This window comes from Rutilus rutilus (assembly GCF_951802725.1).
Source record: "Rutilus rutilus genome assembly, chromosome: 13".
Taxonomy (NCBI): Eukaryota; Metazoa; Chordata; class Actinopteri; order Cypriniformes; family Leuciscidae; genus Rutilus; species Rutilus rutilus.
This window is the reverse complement of record NC_140218.1, coordinates 18,167,724-18,192,580: the sequence shown is the minus strand read 5'-3', so window position 1 is coordinate 18,192,580 and position 24,857 is coordinate 18,167,724. Positions and strand designations below refer to the sequence as shown.

Genomic DNA, 24,857 nt, shown 5'->3' with positions numbered 1-24,857 from the left:
TTAGCTGTCTCCTCCTCTTCTCTCTTTTTTTTAACAATTTTGTTTCCTTCTCTCCTGTCCTTTTTTTTTTTGGTTCCTCTCCTACTGTTTTTCCTTTCTTTCTCTCCTTTACGGTCTTGTTTTCACTCATCTCCTCAATACATTTTTCCTCCTCTCCTTTCACTGTATTGTTTTCTCTCCCACCCCCTCTTCTTTTTCACTGATATTATCACTCATCGTCTTTCCTCTTTTTTGCTATTTTGTTTCCTCCTCTTCTCTTTTCCACTGTTTTGTGTCCTCTTCTCCTCTCCTCCACTATCTTGTTTCCTCCTTGCAACCCTGCACTACCGGTTTTGCAGAAAAAGGAGAAAATCTGAAGGAAAGGTGAGCGAGTGTAAAAGTGTAAGTTTGCTGATGCTGCTGCTTTCATTGTTATTATGCTGCATTTTCTAATGAGTCAACTGCCCCCTCTCTGCCACACAAAGGCCTGATTGAATGTGGCATCCCATTATCATGTAAAAGAGCCCAGCTTCATCTTTGAGTTGCTGACTGACAGCTGATATCATCTGAGTAATTGCACTAGAGACACACACTCACTCACAGTTTGGAGGAGCTCACAGAGGAAGCAGGGGATGAGAGATTTGGAATTTTCTGGAGCTGGTGTGAGTGAATATGGAGGGGGGAGGCGGATCTTTTTTTTTTTTATCGTCTCCACCAGGAAGAGTCTTCTGGGATGAGAGCTGTGTTTTGTGCACTGTTAGACTGTGTTTTAGACTATTACACAACACTGCGCAAGAATCCTCTGCACACACACTCTCAGGTGGGCGGTGGAACAGAAAGGCTAAGCGGACAGCAGAAAGGTTACATGTGGTGTGAGCCAGGAGAGGAGGAATCTGCAAAACTGCAGACACTGAACCCAACAGAGCGCAACGTACAAGTGTTCATGAAGCCTCTTTAAAGTTTGAGGAGCTTGAAGCTTGAAAAGCTTCAAAGTTCAACAACAGTCAAGCAAAACTTCTGAAAAAGAAACAAAAACTTCAGCAACAAAAAAAGTATCAAAATATACTAAGGAAAAAAAAGTTATTATAGGGAAAGGCAATGTTACTGTATATAAATAAGATATGACAAATAATATATGATAACTATTAATACACTAATGCTAAATATTTTGATGTCGGCAAGATTATTTGTGTTTGATTACATCAGTTTGCTCAGCTGTAAAAGACATTACAAAAAAAAATGTGTTCTGTAATACTATAGCAATAACTACTAGCTGAAAAAATAAGCTAGTTACTGGGAAAAGCTGAACTATTGGAATACATGAGCAACAGTCACACTACTGAACAATGTAGTTATGCTCAGAGCTGTGACATTGCTGTAGTGCTTACATGCACCTCTCTCTCACACACACACACACACATCCGGGTTGGTGCATCACCTCTGCAGTACCGTTCATAGCATGCTTTTCTGTCTAGAGTGATTTTCCCCTCTTCACTGTTTTCTTTCAAGCTCTTTTACTTCCTCCTTCCTGCATCACTGAACACCCCTCCTCTCTCTCTCTCTCTCTCTCTCTCTCTTTCTCTCTGCAGTAAATGATGATTGAGCAAACAGCACGCTGGAGGAAGGCTGCAGAAAAGATGGTTATCTGGCCTTCACGTGCCACGCATCCCAAACCAACCCTCTCTCCTCTTTTCAGTGTTTTTCTTATCTCTTTCTTCCATTACCCCCTCCCTTTTTTCCTTGATTTTCTTTCTGTGGCTCTGGCGATTAACTGGCAGACAGTGTCAGCGTGCAGCATGTGGCACAGTGTATACTTTAACCCCAATCTCCAGCTTACCCAGGAGAGACGGAGGAGAGGATGAGAGATGGAGTAAGAGAGGGAGCCACACGAAAAATATCCAATGATGGGCTGCCCCTGAGGGTCCATGTGCACCTGTAGGTTTTTTTTTCAACGCTTCTGTGAATTTGACGTTTCTCCTCATAGCCCAAGAGCTGCGTTGAAGGCAGGGAGAGGAGAAGCAAAAGGGGAAACACTGAATGAAAGAGAAAGACGGCAGTGTTGTTTCAATCCCACTCTGCCACGAAAGACATATGGCATCTGAGCTGTCATATCACTACTGCTGTAAACGTCTTCAAGGGAACTATGGACTGAAAGTCGCCCAATGTCTCATATGTCATCTGGTGTAGTTGCTTGAGGAGTTTAATGGAGTCTCTGTTTCAATGGGGGGGAAAGCTGTTTACAGATGAAAGGTTTTGCATAGTTCATCAGGCATTAAGATGATTCATTTAGATAAGCCTGCAACTCCGTACGGAGACTCCAGTTCCTTCCATTCGCCGCCTCGGATGCATAATTCATGTTGCTTTGGTCACAATTACTCTAACCTTTATTTATGCCCATATTTCTTCGCTTCCTCTTATTCATTCAGTCACTACTATTCCTTAAACTGAGCTTAATGGGTGATTATTAAAGGGATAGTTTATCCAACATGTATGACTTTCTTCTTCTGCAAAATATAAATAAATAAATTAAATAAATACATGCATAGAAATAAAAACTAAAATACATAGAAATAAAATAATAAAAATAAGTAAACACATCAAACCAAATAATTAAATAGTATCATAATTTACATTTAAAATGTAAAGTCAATGGGTTCCAAAACAACATTGATACATCATACAAGAAACTTGAGTCATACAAGTTTAAAATGACATGAGGGTGAGTAAATTATACTGAATATTCATGTTGGGGTGAGCTATCCCTTTAAGAACTCTTCTAACTGTGTCAAATATAGATAAGAAGACCATGTTTACCGTTTCTCCTCCCCTCTTTCTCTCTTCTGCCCACACTTAGATAGCCATGAAATCAATGTGAATTAAGAGGAAGCTGACACACGTTTTTCGTAGAGGAGAGGATATTAGCCAGCTCTCCAAACTTACAGCAGTGAGTCCTTCAAACACTCATATGCTTATTTAAACTCAAGAATGGGTCTTAACGCTGGTCTGATCTAGTGTGCGTTCCACCTGCACCATGAAGGACACTGAGGGCAAAGTCATTTGTTGAAATCTCACGCCTGTGTGCCGCACAGCGCTGTCGATTCTATCACGCGGGCCATTAAATAAATTGATCTGTATGTGTGATCAGCCTTGCGTGGACCAGGCACAACAGGCAACGGAGTCCATCAAGTCCCCGGTAATTCTCGCCTTAATGGCTTCCCACCACAAATGAAAAGATCAGTCCTCTCTTCTAAATGCCCATGTGTTTGTATTAAGCATTTAGATCTATCACTGTTACAGTTGCTTAGACATCGCCTCTATCCCAATCAACTGACCTGTCTAAAGGGCAAGTTTATCTGCTACAAATATCTTTGGAGTAATTCCCTTCTCAGTCTGGGAGGAACAAACAGGAGAAGTCAGAATTTCTGATTCAATGAATATTGATGTGTACCTCTGGCCACTGCTGACATATGTGGGCAACATGGCTGCTGATCCAGAATAATGCCAGGCTTCATATTTTAGAGAATGTTGGCAACCAGACTGTTGACGTCATCCATTGACTTCCACATACTATGGAGTGCCATTAACTGTCTGGATACCAACATTCTTTAAAATATCTTCTTTTATGTATCTCATACAGGTTCTCATCCCATTACATGAGGGTGAGCAAACATTTTTGGGTGAACTATCCCTTTAAGATTACGGAAACAACTTTATTGGTACTTTTTGGTAATTTCATGACTTACTAACTACAACATCGGATGCCTGTTATTTAATTTGCTCTTCATATATGAAGTGATATACAGTGCGCACCTCCGCATTTACATGCTCAACAGAAGAGTGCACGCCACGAGCACAGTATACCGTCAACAGGACAGGAAAGTTTGTTTTTCTGAGGTGAGAGACTTTTTATTTCGTAATAAGCTATGAAAATATTATTAGAATAATGACAATGGCATATAGCCTGACAACATCTCATCTGACAGCAGGTACTGAATCAGGGCAAAGTGTTTTTCTTAAACTGCGTCGGACAGAAGAGTCAACAGCGTTAATGCACATCTTTCAAAATAAAAGTATTAATACAATAATTGAATACAACCACAATTTTACTTGATGGTTACACAACTTGACATTAAAGTCATTAAACAAAAATGTTTTGTAGAAAATGGTTCAAATGTTTTCAAAAATGTATGAAGCCAACCAGCTTCCCATGTGCTTTAAACTAACTGCTTATCATTTCAGACATCCTTATTTGTCACTGACACATATATATTTCTCTCTCCTATTTTTCCATTCGCTTCTCTTTTATCTGTCCTCTTTGTTGATTTTGGTTTCTATTTATCCGTCTCCTTCTCAGTCTGTCTCTCTCCGCTGCTATTTAAGGCTATCTGTCTCTCGGTAGAAAGGACATGCACATATAATTTAATGCACCTTGGAGGTCTCCCCGATTTGCCGGCTGGACAGTGGTGCATGGTGTCAGAATGTGAGATGCGCATTTTTCTCTGGAGTGCAAGTGAAGAGCCGGGTGAGGAGGGGAGAAATGGTGGATGGGAATGAGTGGGAGAGAGACAGACGGGAGAACGGCTGCATGTAATGGAATGCAGCTCTGCAGTGCTGTCAGCTCACTGTGGGGCACCAAGAGGGACCGATATGATGCTTCTTCAAAACGGATTTCAAATCATGAGAGCCCTCAGCCCTCTTTTGTCCCCGTGTCTTGTGTGCATTTTCCCCCTCTGTTTTTCCCCCTCCCTTGATACGTCCCTCCATGTCTGTGACTGCGGCAATGCAAGGCAGTCAACTGGAAAATCCACTGATTGTTTCTGACAAAAATAGAGGGGGTGACGGAGAAAAGATAGATGGTAAAAGAAATTAAAAAGAGAGAGAAATTGGATGGAAAGAGAATGGATGGCACATCAATAGCAGGGAGAAAGCATTTGAAAAGAAGTGGTTTTAGAGGTCACTGGTTTTGTGAGCTGCATGTGACCAGGGACGTCACACACCTTTACAGTGGGCAGAAGTGGCAGTCCTGGCTCACTTGCTGGCCTAGGCAATATACGACGTGACTAAAGGGAAAATAAATACTTTTAGACAACTTAATAGTTCTTTTGTGCAACTGAAAGATGGGAAAATTTCGGCTTAGTTTCATAGTTCAATTTGTTAGTTCCCAACCAAAAAAAAAAAAAAACCTAACTGTGAATAATATATTATTATGTTAGAAAAGCATATTACTTTCAATTGAGGGACATGGTGATGGAAAAATATATATTTTTCAATGCTTTTGTGTTCTCTCACAATTACATAGTTAGAGGTATCAGGGAGCCGCTATCAATGTGTGGGGTATTGAAACTGCTTTTGAATGCACGTCGCTTTTTACTTTAGCTTTCCAATTTGCGATCACGCGTACACCGCCCTGTCAGTCATCTCTTCTTACTATCTTCACGGATAAGTGAAATCTGATATACTGTAATGTAACTGACTACTGCAGCAAGCCTAACCATGTCCATTTCGCTGAATGCGTTATTCATTTTCTGTACCTTTTCTGAATTCGGAATTAAGCCTGGTTAATACTCGCCGCGTGCGCCAAAAATGGCGTCATCGCGATGTGGGCGGTGTCATTTTTTTGTACATCTGCGTGCGGCTCTGCTTCTGAAGTTACATGACTTCGAGGCGACTCTGTACGTCTGTACAGGCATCTTACCGGCACCCACTTTGCGCTTGTCCAAATTAATTACAAAAGGACAGAACCTTTACTTTTAAAATCCCCTTGTTTCACAAATCTGCTGGTGACATGGGTAAATGACACCTGTGCGTGCTGGCATCTTTGATGAGATCTGATAAAACAGCATTAGGAGTTCACTGCACCTGCCAAATGCTGAATCAGCATCACACAGCGCTTCCTCTTCATCTCCTCCATCAAAGATCAATTAATATTTGATAAGCCAGTGCTTTTTTTAATCAAAATCATACTGGCCTGAATCTGGAAACTGAATGAAACAGTAGAGCAGGTTAAGGTTTACATAACATCCACAAAAGGGTTAATGAACAAGACGCAAGTTGTTGAAATACCTCATTCTAAAGTGGTGCGACTTTGCTCTTGAGTGATCGCCAACAAGGCAAATGTCTAAATTTGTCATTTCGTACCCCACTCTTCCTTTCCTTCGTCTGTCTCTCTCCCTGTCGCATTAGCCTTTGAGGCTCCATGCTGTGAAGGTCATCCTTCCTGCAGCTATGGATTACACAGGCGCGCACACAAGCAGAATTGGACACCGTCCTTGAGAGGAGGTCTGCCGAACGCCGTCCACTTCCACCAAGGTGTTAATGTTTGGCGAGGCATTGGGATTCACCCAAGAATATAGAGCTTGTGAGGTTCAATGACGTATAAGAGAGTCCACAATATAGAAAAAGAAACAAATCTCTTAAAAAGACGGAAAATGTATAGTTTAAAACATCAAGTTTTTTGTAATTATGTTGGCTTTGAAAATCTTTTATTCCAATTTCAAAAAAGGTTTAAAATTAATAGCTTATGTCATGTGACTATCAAGAATAAAATTCCATATTTTTCTTACTCCTGAAATACTGTACTGACTGTACACATCATAATGATTATTTCATCATTTCAAAAATTAAAAAAAAAGAAAATCAAGTCATTGACCCATGAATATGCTGCATCCGCCACAGTGTTTCTTATTTTAGTACTCAGCCGCTCTGATTTTGGGAGAGTGAATTGACTTTATTGTTTTGTTTTGCACGGCATGGAGGTCCTTATGTAAGTGTTCTGAAGTTACGCTTCTAAGTACATAGAGAGTGACAGAAAAGTAAGCCCGAAATAGATGCATTGTGGGAGAACTCCACCACCAAGCACCAGAGAGCAGTATGACTCATGCCAACCCCATTCACGAGTAATACGGTCTCTCTCTCTCGCAGCTCCGGTCCGTATAAAAAAAAAAACACCCCTCAGAGCGGCACATGTACTCACATCCCCATTTTCTCTTCATACTCAAGTTCAAAGACACTCATCACCTTTCATCATTTCTCTATACAAACAATAGGCGATTTGGACCTCTGGGGAGAGCGGGAGGACAGAGGGGTGTGAAGGGTCTTGATTAAATGATTATGACTCCCTAAAGTAAGCTAGCGGCAGGCCTAAACTGCGTTCTATGATGTGTTGAAGGTGGACAGGGAAGGTTGGTCTAGCGCAGGTTTCTCTCTGCTGTCCACTGCCTGCTGTGACCTTAATTTGTTCTGTCTTGAGTCAGTACACCCACTGGGCGGCTGATGCACCTTCAGGGAACAAAAGAAGAGCTTAACAGAAGCTAGCATCCAAGCAAGCTGACGTGTGTGTGTGTGTGTGTGTGTGTGTGTGTGTGTGTGTGTGTGTGTGTGTGTCCAAAGCAAGAGAGAAGTCTAAGTAGATATGACAGAAGAAGAAAAAAGAGGGAATGAGGCTTGGGTGGAGGAGGAACAAAGCAGGATTCATTTCCCACAGCTAATCCACTAATGAAGATATGTAGCAGTGTATGTGCTGTGATTATTGGGATGCCACAAAGCTCAAACACTCCCATCTCCCGATATAGCTACACTTATGTAGAGATAGACAACAAAAACACAGGAATATGGCGGCTGGGGCCTTATTTAGCACCGCTTTGCCAATGCGACACTGTATAATGTGCTCTTTAATCCAATCCGCTGCCAGTGTAAAGATATTTTGTGCTTAATTCCATGAAAGGCCACGTATATGAGATCAGCGTTAGGCGTATTGCAGAGTGAGGATTGTGAATTCTCCAGCGGCTCTTGCTGTTGTCTTCGCTCTGCAGGGGCTGCTGCTTCGTTCCATTTGCTAAGCTAATTTTATGGAAATGGCCCACGTCTTTTTCCACAAGCCGCTTTGCTGTTTTTCATCACAGAGTTCTCACAAAACGTTTAAGCCACTGGCCGCATCTCAATAAGACGATGCAGGAGAGCACAGTGCTTCTATTCGAGCTGTAAATGGACCAGTGATGGAGGGCTTTGAAAAGAACCCAAGAAGCCCAGGTCCAATGTGCTTTTCAATAATACTATAAACTGCATCTGCAACTCAAGTGGAAGACCATAAACGCTTCAACTTGCATTTATTATTGTTTTGTTTAGTCAAGTCAATGTTTTTGAATAAATCATTTAAGTCGACAAATAATTTTTTCATTTCTTTTAATGAATCGGTTATGTGAATGGTTTAATGGCTCACTCTTAACAAATGAAAACACATTCATTTGTAGCCACATACTGGTGGTAATGAAATGGCCAGTAATGAAATGGGCGCGAGTTTCATCTGCTCAGTAAATATTAACGATGGCGTCAATTTTGCCATACCAAAACGAGCCCGATTCAGATCCTGAGAAAGTTTATGAACAAGAGGAACATGCAGAACCTTTGCAAGCACAGATTTTACAGGACGTTTCAAAGTGGTAAGTTTCTAAGGATTGGTGAACAGCAAGAGCCCCGTAGGGTCTGTTTATACCTGGTCACTTCATGCGTTTTCTCAGATCGGATAGCTATCCGATTGTGAAAAGACCAGGTGTAAATGCCCTCCGAAACGCATTTGAGACGGATTTAAATCCGATCGCTCAAACCACTTCAGAAGGTGGTCTGGGCTGCATTCCAGACGAAACTGGACAAGTCTAAATGCATCTGGTTGTTGAAACCACATATGTAAATTTTACTCCTCCCAAAATATTAGAAAATAAACGTGTGAGAGCGTGTTATAGGCTATATGACATATTATAGCCAGATATTATGGTGCTAAAATTATGTGTATGGAGCATCGTGTTCTTTTTGTTATTTGTACTAATGTGGATCTACCTATCAGAAAAGACAGAACTGTGTAAACAAACAAAAAAATGATGAATCAAAATTAATTCTACTAATGAGGGCAGTTCCTCCTCAAGAAAAAGGCATTTATGGCCTTTTTAATGGATTCATGGATACACCTCCATGAAATTTGAAATTTCAGCCAATGTGCTCAGGCATGTCAGTCACCTTAAAACTGTAGCTACGTTGGAAAGGTTTCCTTATTCATCGCTGGACCCGGCTAGCCACGTCAGCCTGGTGCACCTAGCCTAATCTCTCCATAGGAATGCGCGCACACACAAGAACGCTTACCTCCTGGGCAGGGGCAGGTCTGAGCGCAGTCCCTCTGTATCCTCTGCCCTTTGCCAGATCGCAAAATGAAGGAGGAGGGGGAACTGAGAGAAGGTGCAGGTGTGCATACCACACGCTCATGACTGCCGCATCACTTTTCTTTTCACCAAGGAAGCTATCTGCTAGCCAATGACTCTATGGCACTCATCCAAACACTGCTGCAAGATCCACATTCACACACAGACACATCTCCCTAACACACACACACACACAAACACAACATTCAGGCAGGTCTGAGCTCACCCTGCATAGCTGGAACTGCCTCCAAAGCCCATTAAAACTCTTCAGACTCCTTTTAATGATGGTTTTACAATAAACATTCAGCAATTTGACATTTGGGCACATAACACCAGACGGCAGAGGGTCAAGCTATTTTCCAGGCCAAAACAATCACACTACAACAGTTTGTTCCCACAAGCAGTCCTATAACACCTTATATTTTTAAAAAAAGATGTGCATGAATTTAACTTTCAGCTGAACCTTGAAGTTGAACGTGAAGTTTAATTAACTTGAATGACTTGAATCAAAATTGGCCTCTTTAGACTTTTGGCCTCTTCAGACTCAAAATCGACAATAAAAGACACAGAGCACAGTGTTATCCACACAAAACACCCAGTTTTAGTTCATCCAAAAACCCATTTACTCATCCTCATGTAGTTCCAAACCAATAAGACTTTCTTTCATCTTTGAAACACAAATGATATTTTAATGAAATCTGAGAGATATCTGTCCCTCCATTGACAGTCCATGCAACCATGACACTTCAAAAAGTTCATAAAGAGATTGTAAATCTAATCCATTTGAATTGAGTGGTTTAGTCCAAATTTTCTGAAGAGACACGATCACTTTTAATTTAGGCTTTTATTCATATAAATATTCATCAATGAATGAACACATAATTTATGGTAAACGGAAGTTCAAGCATGTTCAAGCTTTATGCAGCACGTTTGAGCTTCAGCAAGAACCAATGACGTTCATTCTAGTTTGTTACGCAAATACTTCTGTTCATGTTCGCTGATCAATGTTTATTTGTGAATAAAAGCCAAAATTCAATCTGTTCATCACATAAAGCAATCGAGTTTATTCAGAAAATTGAGTAAACTGCTCCATTCATATGGATTAGTTTTACGATCTCTTTATATAATTTTTGAAGCGACAAAGTGGTAGTTGAGTAGACTGTCAATGGAGGGACAGAAATCGCTCAGATTTAGTTTAAAACATCTTTTTAATTTGTGTTTCGAAGATGAACGAAAATCTTACGGGTTTGGAACGACATGAGGGTGAGAAATTATTAAACGTTTTGGGTGAACTAATCCTTTAAACATTTTCTAAACAACAATATGCTGCACAGAACCGAAAAATAAGAAGAAACTAACTTTGAAAATAAAATTAAATAAAAAAGAAGTAACTTTTAAAATAAAATGTAACAAAAAAAAATAAGAAGAAACTAACTTTGAAAATAAAATTAAATAAAAAAGAAGTAACTTTTAAAATAAAATGTAACAAAAAATAATAATGGGAGAGCCCTTCCCCCATAAATTATAAGGCAATTCACACATTTGTTTGTTCAAAATTCTAAAGTTTTCCAAATTAACCATGATGCCATATTGCCTTGCTGAAAATAATTTAAAAAATTCTCCCAGAAAATTCAATTCATATATATATTTTTTATAGAATATCTTAAAAGTAAAATCGAACAATTCCAATTTTCACAAAGTATTGCAAGATAACACAGTTAGTCACAAAACTTTTTTTTTACAAAAAAATTATAAATTATAGCAGGCAGTAGAAGGCAAGATTTTTCTGGACATTCTGCTGCTTGTATGTTGCAGGGGAAAGAGAGAGAGAAAGATCACATCACCCATTTATCAATTGAAATGAGAGTAAATACATGATGACAGGAGTGTCATTTTCAGGTTAACTATCCTTAAGGCATATAACAAGACACATTTATCCAGAGCGACTTACAAAAAGTGCTTCTGTTTCCATGCATGAATCCACCCAGAGAGGGTATTAAGAGACTCAATAGTCTTGTCAGTGGGATTGGAGGACAGATTTCTCCCTCTCTGCTGCAAGCTATCACATCTCCACCACCCCTCCCTCATTTCCCCCTCCACGCTCCCAAGCATCGACCTTCCAGAATTTCAAGGAGAATTGATTTTGTTCCTCTTTTTGTAACGTTAACAATAGTGGGAAACAATGTAATACCAACTATAAACATCTACTATTCTCCTTGAATAGCAAACTGTATTTTCACTCCTCGCTCACACATACACACATTTCTCGTTGGTGCCAGTCCCTTACAAAAACCTGGAGATATAAGCTTCATAATTCATCCAGCCTTCCAATTTGTCAGGGATTTGCGCCCAAACTATTGATAAATGTGTGCTGTTTGTGGACGGATGTATTTATCATCCACTCTGGTTGGCGTATTTCATAAACCGTCTTATTCAAAGGATGACCCCATCTCTGGTATTGTATAGTCAGGCTTTTATGATTTGTTTGCTCTCTGAGTCCTGTCTATACAACAAAATAAACCGTAAAGCAAACAAGGAGGTTCTGTAACAAAGCCAGGATCCAGTCAGCCATGTGCCTCACAGCAAACACAGATACCGGAGTGCGTTTTGTTAGAAAATGCACCGTGTTACGGATCCCACAGAGGCTTGGCCGTGTTCTTTAAAGAGCAGCTCTATTGGACACCTGGCACTAACACACACTGCTTAAACCATTAGAGAATGTATTCAGGCCAGGAATGAGGTGTAATGTGTGTGTGTGGATGAAGATACAGTTGGGACCATTTCATTCAGTCTGCTGGGCCTCACACAGCCAGTAATGCATTTCCGTCTCCCAGAGCTCCTGTTATAGCCAATTCATTAGTGTCCATTACACCCATTATTGACAGTCTTCTAGCACCCAGCAAGTCTGTATGTCCGGCTAAGAGTGATGGCTAGGTTTGACGGGGAGCGGGGGGAGATGGACAGAGATGTACGCGCTATGCGATGTAAGTAGTGTGAAGCTCAAGCGCAGTTAACCTGCCATGTGGCGAAAGAATAAACTGACCTCCTACCATGCGCACAGCTGAGCTGTCTGAGAGAAAACACACACATGCTGTTTTAGTGAGTAATGATTTCCCCCATCGTGGCTAATTTATTACATTGTTGCCCCATTTCTTCAAATGTGTCCTGACCCGTTCTGTCAGATATCGGATTTTCTTGATGGTTTTGTGGACTGAAATCTCGCCAGCTGAGACAAAAACAAAACCATTTGTGGAGAACGCTAACATAAGGTTTGATTAGGTTATAAAACGGGGAGTGAATGTGCAGTGGCTAACCAGCATTTGCTCAGCCAAACCACTAGCAGGTGTTTAGCTTTAATGGGTGTGGAACCGCACATAAAGTCAAACTAAAGAGTATCTGTACAAGAGGGGAAAAACAGCATGGAAAGAGCAGTTTGAGTTTCTCCAAAGTGAACAAAACAGGTGTGACAAACTGCATGTTTAGCATTAAACAGTATATAGCAATAGCATTTAACAAGTCCTGCAATTGACAACTTAAATTAGTCACAAAAAAAAGCCCTTAGCGTTCTTAGCAGAACATCCATGTAGTCAAGACAAAAAAATCAGCGTTTTCACTAAAGATTGGAGAAAGCTATCCGTTAGTTAGCATTCTCATTCAACTCCATGGCAGTAAAGCCCTTCTTTAGTGACTATTCTGTCAAATAAATTGGCCACTGGTGAAACAATATGAAAAAATTAATTATATCAGAATAAACAACTACTTTTGATGAGTCATCAATAGAGAAACATGTTTTTTGCCCACGTAATGATGTAGTTACAGCATCAGCCAGCAGGGGCAAACTCTCCAATTTTCTAACCTGCTCAAAATGCAACAATCAATTATGCTAGCTTCAGTGTACATCATGCAAAAGCAAAGTACACATTTAAGGATAACTGGATTAAACTGCACTATAATATGCAGTGTTTGGGTGATATGTGGACTGGGCTTTAAGAGGACAGATTTCATAATTGCTGTGTCATTCTCTTCCAGCCATGCAGAGGAGGTAAAAAATTAAATAAATAAAAATGCTCTGCTGCTCAAAAAAACACTTTTTTTTTCACAACCCTTAAGGGACAGGTGAGTGTATAGGTTGACCGCAGCAAAAGAGAGGAGGAGAGAGAGCAAGAAGACAGAAGGTGAGGGGGGGAGGGGACATATGACAGATTACCAGGTAGACAGAAAGCGTGAGAGGATGTCGTATCATAAAGACAGATGTGCTTGCAACGAACATAAAATCAGAGAGGCAGACAGACAGAGAGACAAGCCAACACATCAGACGACTCTGGGCACTGTGCCTAAATGCCACAAAACATAACGGATCCCTCCAGGGGAAACAAATAAGGGGCGGCATGTGTAAATACAGAGACATTTTCAGAGTCCTTTGTTCTGCATGTCTGAAACACTGTTATTAAAGCGATAGTTCACCCAAAAATCATTTACTTACCCTCAAGCCATTTCAAAACCGTACGACCTAATTTCTGCTCTTTGTTTATTCAGTGAAAATTGATGGTATGCTTTCGAACTCCAAAATGACAAAAACTAATAATATAAAGTTGTCCATATATGCACTAAATTCCAATCTTCCCCTCACTCTCAAATCAACAATACAGTATATTAAATATGGTGCATGAAAACACGTCACGTCAAGTTTGACATAGTACCTAATGTTTCCATCTGAGGTGCCAAATAAATGTATGCACAAAATCAGAATAATCGCAAAAACAATTAAAACAAAACAAAGTACAAGAGACCAAAATCCCACATGGGAAAATTGGCGCTAAATAGAAATGGAAGTTGTAGGTTTTCAATATTATTTTGGAAATTGCATCTACATAATCTTGTTTCCAACTTTCCATCCAGAATTTTTTTTTTTTATTCACATAAAAACATATAAATGGTGCCAATTGTCTCTGTTTGTTTAATGTCTTGTAATGGATTATGTCGCAGAAAGTTTGAATACAATTGCAACCGCAGATGCAAAATAACTAAGCTGTGGCAAGAGTAAGATTTTGAGAAAAGGATTTTTAGGCTTTTTCCTCACAAAGCTGCATTCCTGTATCTCAAACAGTAGAACATGATGCTAGCAACCCCAAAGTCATTGATTCCCAGGAAATACATGAACTGATAAAGTGCATACCTTGAATGTAATATAAGTCACTTTGGATAAAAGCGTCTGCCAAATGCATTGACCAGTCTAGGGAGAGTAAATAATGACCAAATTTTCTTTCCTTTAAATGAATTGGCTGTAAGAGCTTTACTTCTGTGTGTGTGTGCTCCGACAGGTGTGCAGGTGTGCATGGAGGAAAGGGGGGACATTCTGACTGGTTGGCCACAATGGAAACTCCACACTGGGCAGGCGGCAGTGAATGCACATCGCAGTGCTGCTGCTCGGGTTACTCACCTCTCCTTCAGCAGCCAACCCCACTCTTTGTCTCAGTCCTGCCGATGAAAACACTGGGGACCAGGCGACATGCCACGGCTCCAAAAAGTCAATGTGTGTCTGTATGTGTGCATTTTTGAGGCACTCTGTGGTCTGTCTTTGGGTGTGGGGCTCAGCGGATCTCCACTGCAGAGCATTTATGTCTCATTATCAAAGTCAGCTAAGTCATCACCACCACTGGGACTAAATATCTACCTGCTCACTTTTCAAAAGCACATACTTAGCGACGTAAGAGAGCACGGATTTTACAGGATGTTTCAGAGTGGTATATTCCTAAAGATTGGTGAACAGTCTTACAAAAGCGAGAGCCCCGTTAGCTAAATATTTCATCAACTCTGTAATGTTAGCTAGCAGCCGGAGCCACTAATAATAAAGCATATATACATGTTGTGATCCATAAACAACTGATTGTCCCGACAAATTGGGAACTGCTGCGTCTTTCAGGAGAAGCTTTAGTGCATAGCCAGCATTGTACTCTCTTAGGTTCTGGAAGCTGTCCTCCGTAAAATGTGCAGCACACAGATAAACGTTTGGGTTGTAATGTTCAGGAACAGTGTTTAAAATACATGAAGTTTCATGATACAACTTCAGTGTTTGCTTATTTTACTTTATAAAATGTATGTTATCGTACATCGGTGTGTACACTAATGTAGTTATCGCTATAGTTATCATCCTTCATGGGAATGGGCCTTTAAAGGGCTAAAAGCAGGTACAAAATAAAAAGGAGGAAGGGGATGTGGTCAAGGTCATTTAGATAAGGACTGTAAATGAGTCATCACAGTGATCACACACACATTCTGCACAAAAAAGGAAGATCATAAAAGAGTTGTTCTGCATCACACTAGAGCTCGTATAATGTAGTGTGTTGTCCGCTGAAGTGTGTGATATCGGTTTTGTTTACTGGAGTGTAAAATAGTGCAGAGATGTGCCGTTTTGAGTACATCTGCAATCTGCAATCAAACAAAAGGTCACCACTATGACAAAAGTCTTTGTTCAAAATACCATCAACCCACAATAAAACAATAATAATTAAAAACATTAAATTAAGATACAGGTCTGAAATAATTTAGTGTAATTTAGCTTTGCATGCACAGCAATGCAATTTTTACCTCAGATGTGTCCATAAACATGGAGTCAAAGCAGCACCAAGCACACTTGTGCAGGAGAAAAAAAATCTTTAATTATTCATTTATTAATAGTCTGAACCTTATTTAAAAAAAGGACGGAAATGTGGTAATGAACACAGATGCAGACAGAGTGCTTGAAAACATTCCTCCATCACATGGAGTAGCCTACTCGAAAACATTCATTGTCATACGTGACTGATTAGATTGGATAGACGGAGCTGTAATCAGACAGGTTAATGAAGCCATTAGCCCATCTCTCCAGTCACAAACATCATTCCTGCCTCTTTCGATGGAAACGGAGCGGCACGTCTGTGCTCGTCTGTTTGTTCAACCAGGCCAAATTCAAGTACTCACAATTCTGCAACCCCTTGCACACAAACTAAATAAAACACACAGTCAAAGGTGGAAAGAACGCAAAGGGAAAGTTAACTAGGTAAATTCTGAACATTAAGATTCATTTTTTCTAGTGCTGTCAATCAATACATTTAAAAAAAGAATTAATCGCACATTATTTCTGTAATTAATCGCGATTAAAAACAGCAGAGGTTTTTAATATTTTTATATCGTAATAATTTCAGTTACTCTCCAAATCAATGTAGAAACAACTTAAAGACAGTATATTTAAATTATTTGTTGTAATGGCATCTTTTTATGAATGAAGGCCAATATCACTGATACTAATATTGGTACTGATTAGATTTTTTTAAAAACATTAATTACAGACATTCAACATTACAATATAATTGAAAGCTATCAATTTCAGACATTTATTAGGCTATAAAAAATAACTTTTAACTTAAGTGAACTTAAAACTTCATATAAACCCATTATAATAAATGTCATATTTACTTGTGGCGCCTTCCTACAGTCTAACAGATAGGAAATATACAGAAATTGTTATCAAACACTAAACTGCATAAATTATTAATGCTTATTAAAGCTACAATTTTCTCTGTTACCTCTGTTCTTTGATTAACATTAATGACAGACATCACAGTAACTGGTTTATTAGGCTGCTGTAACTTTAAGATCTGACGCACATGGCACGGAACTGACATGCATCCCATTTTCTCATAACTCTTCATTTAACTAATTTAAGAGTGCTCTTATAAGAATACTCAACAAAACGGGCATTTTGGCATAATTCTGTGCGTTATTGTCTGTTCAAGCGTGAAAGAGAACTCGATTCTGGCGCACAGTTTGTGCGCACGATACTGATGCGCGGCTTTCTGTGCATCGTGTGTCAGGACACTCACAGAGAGGGCTTTCTCTTTTGTCTTGTCGCGTTTGAATGGTTTAAAAGCATTTGCGTGAAAAGAACGTGATCATACAATGTAACGCTAGCCAAATTATGTTGGAAAAATGGATGCTGCGTTAATTGCGTTAAATATTTTTAACACGTTAAACTATAAAAATGAATCGCATGTGTCAAATTGAATTTTTCAATTAAAATCAAATTCAATCAATAATTAAAAAACAAAATAATAAATCAAATTAATAATTAAAATAAAAAATAAAGAAATAAAATGTATTCACCTAGTTCATTCCAAACCTGCATGACTTTCTTGTTTGCATGCAATTCAAAAGGAGATGTTTAGCAGAATGTCCAAGCTGCTCATATACCCAAAATGAAAGTGAATGCTGACCATGACTGTCTCTGTTCCACATCCGCTCTGCTAAATATCTCCTTCTGTGTTCTACACAGGAAAGAAGATTTGGAACGACATGAGGATTAGTAGGGCCTAAATGACGACAGAATTTTCATTTTTAGGTGAACTATCCTAAAAATAAAGAGGAAGAATCTTTTTTAAAAAAGGAGGCGAGAATACACTTTTTTGTGAATTATCTTGCTTGACTTTAACATGACTTTAACATAAAGTATCTCCTATTCTGAGAATATTTCACAAGCCAGCCCATTCTGCATGCTATGGTAAAGACATGTTTAGCAAATGTATGGATGATTCCAGTATAACCATACACTGCAACTATATATTATTTCTGTCTGTAGTAATAATGGCATATGCACACGCACACACACACACTAAGCAGACAGATCACACATTACAATCCCTATAATCATTATGCTTGGCTCCCTGGAAAACATGCCTAGAGGAAAAAGCCGGCGAGAAGTGTAGCAGCTCGGCTGTTAAATTAGCCCAGGCATGCGTTAAACAATGTGGCCTCAACTGGTGTTCCCTCACAGAGCATTACACAAACAAACACGCACAGCAACACACAGGTATGTTACAGGTACACTAAAAAAGACTGGTTATAATGATCTAACTTAGAGCTAGGCCACACAATGACAACTGTCTGACATGATTGTGTTGTTGCAATAGAGTGCAAAGGCTATATTCAAACACACAACCCCTACAGGAATATGAGCTGGCTCAGATGCTGCAGTCTCTAGTCACCACAAACACACAAACACACACACACACACACACACACACATTTACAGCCTAGAGCAATAGAAGAACTCTCCAGAAGCACCCAAATGACTGTAAAAAATTATCATGCTCAACCTCTGTCACGGTTGTTTATAGGTTTAATTTTAGAGCTGAATCCAGGGTTCAAGATATATGATTGGAAACTCCTGAAGAGAATTTAAGGATTGCAAATAAGAGATACACAAGATATCGGTATCGGTTCTCAGACAATCTTACAGATTCTTTTTATTATTTAGGTTGATATTGAATATTTCATTATGCAAGCTCCTTTCCTTTTTTTGTACATTACGATTACCTTTGCCATCATCTAACACACACTTGAACTTCATTTTTTAAAAACAATAAAAAAAAAAAACACCTTTATGCGATGCCTAAATTTGTAGCAAATTCATTTGTAACATGATAAAAATATATATATATATATATATTTTTTTTTCTTAATGTTTTTTTTATTTATTTAGACATAATAATAATAATAATAGTCATTTATCATTATTGGCCAAAAACTGCACATGATTATCGAAAAATATCGGTATCGGCCTGAGTTTTTATAGTGGTGCATCATTTTTGCAATCATGATAGCGATAAACAAAAAAATATGCACAAAGAATACAATGGAATAAGACAACAAATCAACATATTCACATACACACACAAACAAGATATAACTGGCCATTTTATCTTGTCATAAACTAAGGTAAGTTCAACTTAGGAAGTTGATTGTTTGGTTCCCTTAGTTTTATTTGAGGGTCAAAATCCCTGAGAATGGACAGCGGGAGTCTGACCAAGGGTGAAACAGCTTGTATAGCTGAACACCCGCTGCTAGAACTGTGACCTTCAACGTCAACCTGAATTTATCTAGAAGAAACCACTGTGATTTATACCTGCGCATCAGGTTCACACAAGTCATTTTTAAGTTAAAAAGAGTGGCGTTAAGAACGTTTTGAGTGCCAGGGGTTCCGCAGCACTTAACACAAAGCCTTGGAGAAGAACCGAGGGAGAACTTACCTAAGATCATCCTGAAAGCCTCGCTCCTATGATTAGGATCAGCTCTCTTTGAATTCTAATCCAGGGGAGCACAAGTTCTTCTCCGCGCTCCTCTCTGCGTCTCTCTTCCAAACCAGAAGTGAGTCAAGCAGCCAGTGCAGCGTAAGAGAGAGCATAGCTGTTGTCCATTCTGTATCTCGTATGTCCTCTCTCTCCAGGTGAATGAGCAGTATTCTGAGGGGAGGGATCTGCAGGTCTTCTGCCGTCTTCTCTCAGGTGAGTCAGAGGGCAATGTGGGGGAGGTTACAGAGATGGGGATTGGGGGGGGGCGGGTGTCAGAAATGCCAGAGCCTTTGGTCAGTTAATGAGCCGAAATCCCTGCAGGCGCATCGGGATGAACCGTGCTTCTCTATAGCAAACACAAGATGAACAGTTTCCCTTCAACAGGAACATTTCTCAGATAACATGAAGAAATGCCTCAGTAGCACAGTCAAGCCGGTATCTGCGCTGCGCTCTCTCTCTCACTTTCTCTCCCTATCTCTCTCTCTCTCTCTCTCTCTCTCACTGCTTCTTGTTTTTGGGGTTGGGTATAACCTAAAGGCACCTTCCCTGCCTGCGCTCTGATTGGTGGCAGTCCCAACCAATTGGAGAGGCAGAAGCCGCTTGTCATCCTGCAGAGTGGAAAGCATAGAAGCATTGCCACACACTCTCTCTCTCAATTTTTCCCTCCATCTCTTTCACTCTCATAATCGGTCTGTTTATGGCAATCGCGACTGTGGTGGTCACTTCTCCATCTCTCATTCCTCTTTTTCGCTTTGCAACCCTGTGACGGTGAACTTCTAAGGGGATTAACGCCCTCTTCCGCAACTCCCTCAGGCTCCATCCGTCCTTTAGTCTTTCTGTTGCAGGAAATATTTGTTACGCAAAGCTTTTCTCAATAGTTTGGGGAGATTTGAGATAGGGGACAGAGCATTCGGAAGAGATGGAACGGAGAGCGACAGAGCAAAGGAATGAGGAGGAGGAGGAGGGGGAGCTTAAACTAAATTCAAACTGACAGAGGGATGAGGAGACATGGAGTGACACGGAGAAAAGACTGGAAGGAAGAATGAGATAGACAGAGAAACTAACAAAGAGAGAGAGAGAGAGAGAGAGACACCGACACAAGCCGCAGTCTTATTGAGCACAACTGGCCCAATTTCAAAACGTGTTATTGTCGGGATGAAATGCACCACATAAAGAATTTAAAATTGAACATCTTTGGTATGTAAACGTTTCGGCTCGCCTCCGACAACAGCTGAGCTTATGGCAGCCTTTCCGATGAAGGAAAGCCATGCTGCAGGGGTGAATCGACCATTTAAAAAAAAGGCTAGAGAAAAAAAGAGGAGTCAAAAATGAATTCTCTAAAGCCACATACTTGCACACACACTACGCACACTTGAGCCGGGGGCTAGAAAAATTACAATTCTTTCATTTTGTCTTTTTTTTGTTCCTTTTACCACCTCTCGCTCTCTCTCTCTCTTCTGTTGTCTCTGGCTTGTGCAGTAAGTCAGCGAGTGGGGATGTGAATACTAAGGAGGCTGGCTGACACTCTCGATAGTGCACTGCACAGAAAATAAAGAAGGGTGGGGGAAATTGGACATATAAGCTCCATTAAAAGCATCTGACAAATGCATAAATGTAAAAAAAAAAAAAAAAAAAAGACTAAAGGTGTATTACATGTGCATTTGCACGCACGCCGTCATCTGATACCAGAGGGCACTCATACACACTATTAAACCAGCACCTGAGCAAACAGCTCATAATGAGGATGGACTCGTGTGTGTGCCCTGATACACCAATGGGTAAACACACTGATACAGGTGAGGTCTTTATATTGATCTTTACTGATTAACTGCTTATTATTGGAACTTTGCTTAATCATTTACTTTGTAAAGGTCAGGAGGAAGGTCGTGAATCAGGGTTTGCCATTTGTGGATGCAAACGGCGACAAAGCTAACAAAATGCACCCTCATGTTGAAGATATAATGTGTTTTGGATGCTGGTATGCTGTTGTCCTTTCCAGGGAATGGGCAAACACGGTCCTGGAGGGACTGTCCTGCGGAGTTTTGCTCCAACCCTAATAAAACACACCTGAAGCAAGCAGCTGATCAATGTCTTCAGGATCACTATATGAGCTTATTTTTAGGGTGGGAGCTCAAATCTGCAGGACAGTGGCTCTCCAAGACCAAGTTTGTCCCTTCCCTGTCCTAATGCTTTCAAATAAGCTTGTCATGTTAACATTCGTCTTGACAAGCTTTCCATCTCTAATTAAAAACTACACTTATTGGGATTAAATAAATTTCTCTGAATTCCAATTTATTTTAATTCTACCTCCTGAAATTCAAATTCAAAATGTAAATGAATTGGCAGATATTCAAATTCATAAACAAATATACTACTTTGTCTAATAAATAAGTGAAAAATTACATTATAAACTCAAAATCATTTTAAATGCTGAATTTTGGCATCATAGCATTAAAATGTACAGTACAAAAAAAAAAGTGTACATAAAGTACATGTACAGTGTACGTGATTTGCTCATGATTAGATAAAGCGGTGTAATTAAATTATTTTATTTTAAATAATTAAGTTTTTAAAATGAACTTTAAGTGAACTTACACGATGGCAAAGGTAATCTAAATGTACAAAGTTGAAGAAATGACCACGAACAATCAAATATTGACTTGACTAAAAAAACTGTTTGGGTCAGCCTGTAAATTCACACGCATTTAACTTGGGCTGCATTTCCCAAAAGCTTTGTGAGCCTAAGTTTTAGATGACTAGTTGTAGAGACTATTGGTGGCAGTGGTTTCTACAATCTGCATATGCTTATGATGCTTTTGCGAAATGCAGTCCTGTTTTTTTCAGTGACGCCATCTGAGCCTTTGAACGTCAAAGCATTGACAAACAGGTTGATTAAATGGACCAGCCCAGTCCTGGCAAACCGAGTGATGGCTGCGTGGACAGTGTGCCAGTGTGTACGGCAATGCAGAGCTCACACAGTAGTGTGACCATGTGTGTCTCATCAAAAGAGGGGATAGGGTTCCCTCATTAGTTGTGTTGGGATCAATAATTCAGAGCAGGGCCTTGTTGAGCTCAATGGTCCAAGCGCTAATGTGCTGTCTACCCGCTGGGGACTGGGACCCAGCAGGACTTTAATGGATGTCATGATGAGAGGGTGAAATCCAAGAATGGGGATCCTCTTGCAACCCCTGGCTCCATGTCCGTGTGTGTGTGTGTGTGTGTGTGTGTGTGTGTGTGAGAGGTCTGGTATGGGTATGGTCACAGCATGAGGAGAATGGCTATTAAAGAACAGGTGTGAACAGAACGTCAAGAAGAAGAGCTGAAGATGACAAGTCACCCTACAGTAACTTCCACATCCAAACAATTGTTACTCAATTAACTCAATTAGCTATTTCTGTGTTTGACAGCTTTGGCACCACAAAATCACATCCTGACTACCTTGGAGTCATTAATGACACTACAGATTAAAAAGAGAGAGAAAAGAACACTACATTTTTAAACATGTTGACACTTAAGAAAAGCACAGCATTTTTCCTAGGTGAATTTAAAAAATATGTTTCACAAGAAAAAAAAACGAATAAAAATATGAATTCTGCATGCTTAAACCTGCATCATCACAAGAAATATTTATTTGCAACTTAGTCTGATTAGTCTGCAGGATTTATATTTTTTATGTTTATGTTTAAACTTTCTAAGCACATAGGATACTGTATGATTCAGGTGTGCAAGGCATTGCATTTTCTATTGGGTTATATACATAAAAACATAGCCTAATATTTAAAATAATATATAATAAACTTAAGGAATAGAACTTCAAGATTGCTGGGACCAATCGAATCAAATCAAAGCCAGTTTGCCGACAAAAAAAAACAGGCTGTAGCTATAACCACTGGAGATGCAAAGAAAGTACAGTAGGCTACCTAATTGTCCCTCAATTTTCATAACTGTAAAGGATAAACATAGTCAATTACATGTCATCTAAGTTTATAACCGCAGTGATACTGCTGCTTGCCTCAAAATGCAAAAAAAGTCATATAGCTATAGCCTATTTAAAAAAAAAAAACGTTTTCCAGTTTCCTTTGAAACAATGTCTCAAAATAACATGGACGTGACTTGCGAGGCGCGATATGAAAGAAGCATGTTAAAACTCTTCCTTAAACTGCGTAAAATCCATGAGAACATGTTCACACTTATCCTATGTCTTATCCTATGTCCCACGCCCAGAGAGTAGAAGCAAGCGTATCCTCATTAAAACATAAAATATCTCAACAATATCACACAACAAGAGTGTTAGTGTTATTCTGAATCGACAGCAGTCTGTTCTGATATTCCGACAAAAATAACGACAGCGAGTGATGTTACATGTTCACAACTGTTCAATAAACAAAAAGTTAATCTTGAGTAACTTACATATTTCCTGTAACAACCGCCTGTTTTTGCTCCACGAAAAAAAGTAGTTCCAAAAGAAGCCAAAGAAGAATTTAACACTGCACGCTTCTGAGCGACACACATACAGCAGTAACGTTCAGTTCCCGAATGAATCAGTGTTAATGAACGAATCGGTTGTGTGAATGATTCAATGATTCACTCATAAAAACAGAGGCTGCATCCGAAATCGCATAATTCCCTATTATATAGTATGGTGAAAAACAGTATGACAAAAGAAGTATGTCAGAATTCACAGTACTCATAAAAAAGTGGGCAAAAAGTACTCAGATGACCTTCTTCCAGCAAGATTCTGAAATGTGCATAGGATGGACACTTTACTATCCCATGGGGCCACGGGAGAGGATTATGAATGCCAGTGAAGAGATGTAACTTAATCTGGTAGGTCACATGATAATGACAACATGGCGAATGTAGTAGCCTACATCCATCCAGATTACATTAATACTGCACACATTATACTATATAGAACATATTTTTTTTAGCGGTCGTAGTACCTACCTACTATTATACAAAATATAAGTAGGCTACCTACTATTTATACTATTGGTATAATATAAGTACCTACTAGTATATACTAAGTAGGCTATGGAGTATGGACGCAGCCAGAGGCTCGGTTCGAAATAACGTACTAGCAGTGTTGGGGAGTAGTTAACTACAAGTAGCGAAGCTACTAACTTAACTACATTTTTCAGTAGCTTGGCAGTAGCTCAGTTGCTTTTTAAACAGTGTAGCTTTTCCAGTAGCTAACTACTTTTTGCAGCAAGTAGCGGTGTAGCGCGAGCAAAAGCTACATTGCGTTTTGTCGAGCCTGCGCGAATCAGCGCGATGCAAGAATATTCTTCTTGTTAGATTACAAACTAATTATTTGCCATTACCGCCACCATGCGTGTTTAATCACGCATCTTGCGGCTAACGGTTCACTTACGTACAGAAGTGGGTTGACATTTTATCCATAAAAGAGCAAGACGGCAGATTTGGAGGATGGAGAAACAACTAACGTTAATTACCCATGGCCTTATTTGTCCAAGTTCATGTCTCTCAAAGAAACGACAAGTAGGTTACACTTTTGTATGCAATCTTTTTAAGAAAATGTTCTACATGCAATTTACGTTGGATGTATATTTTGTTCTTGCAA

General features: G+C 39.6%; 1 protein-coding gene across 2 annotated transcripts in view; it reads right to left on the bottom strand.

The window, feature by feature from the left end:
• The window catches only part of znf385a (zinc finger protein 385A), a 78,901-nt gene that overhangs the window by 45,011 nt on the left and 9,033 nt on the right, over positions 1-24,857 (bottom strand). Inside the window, exon 1 of one of the 2 annotated variants that reach the window (XM_084428341.1) lies at positions 19,232-19,783. The exons of the other annotated variant lie outside the window; for it this stretch is intronic. Coding sequence (XP_084284467.1) covers positions 19,232-19,241 — 10 coding nt within the window. The 5' untranslated portion in view covers positions 19,242-19,783. Of the gene's footprint in view, positions 1-19,231; positions 19,784-24,857 lie in introns of those variants that run through there. 2 annotated transcript variants of the gene reach the window in all.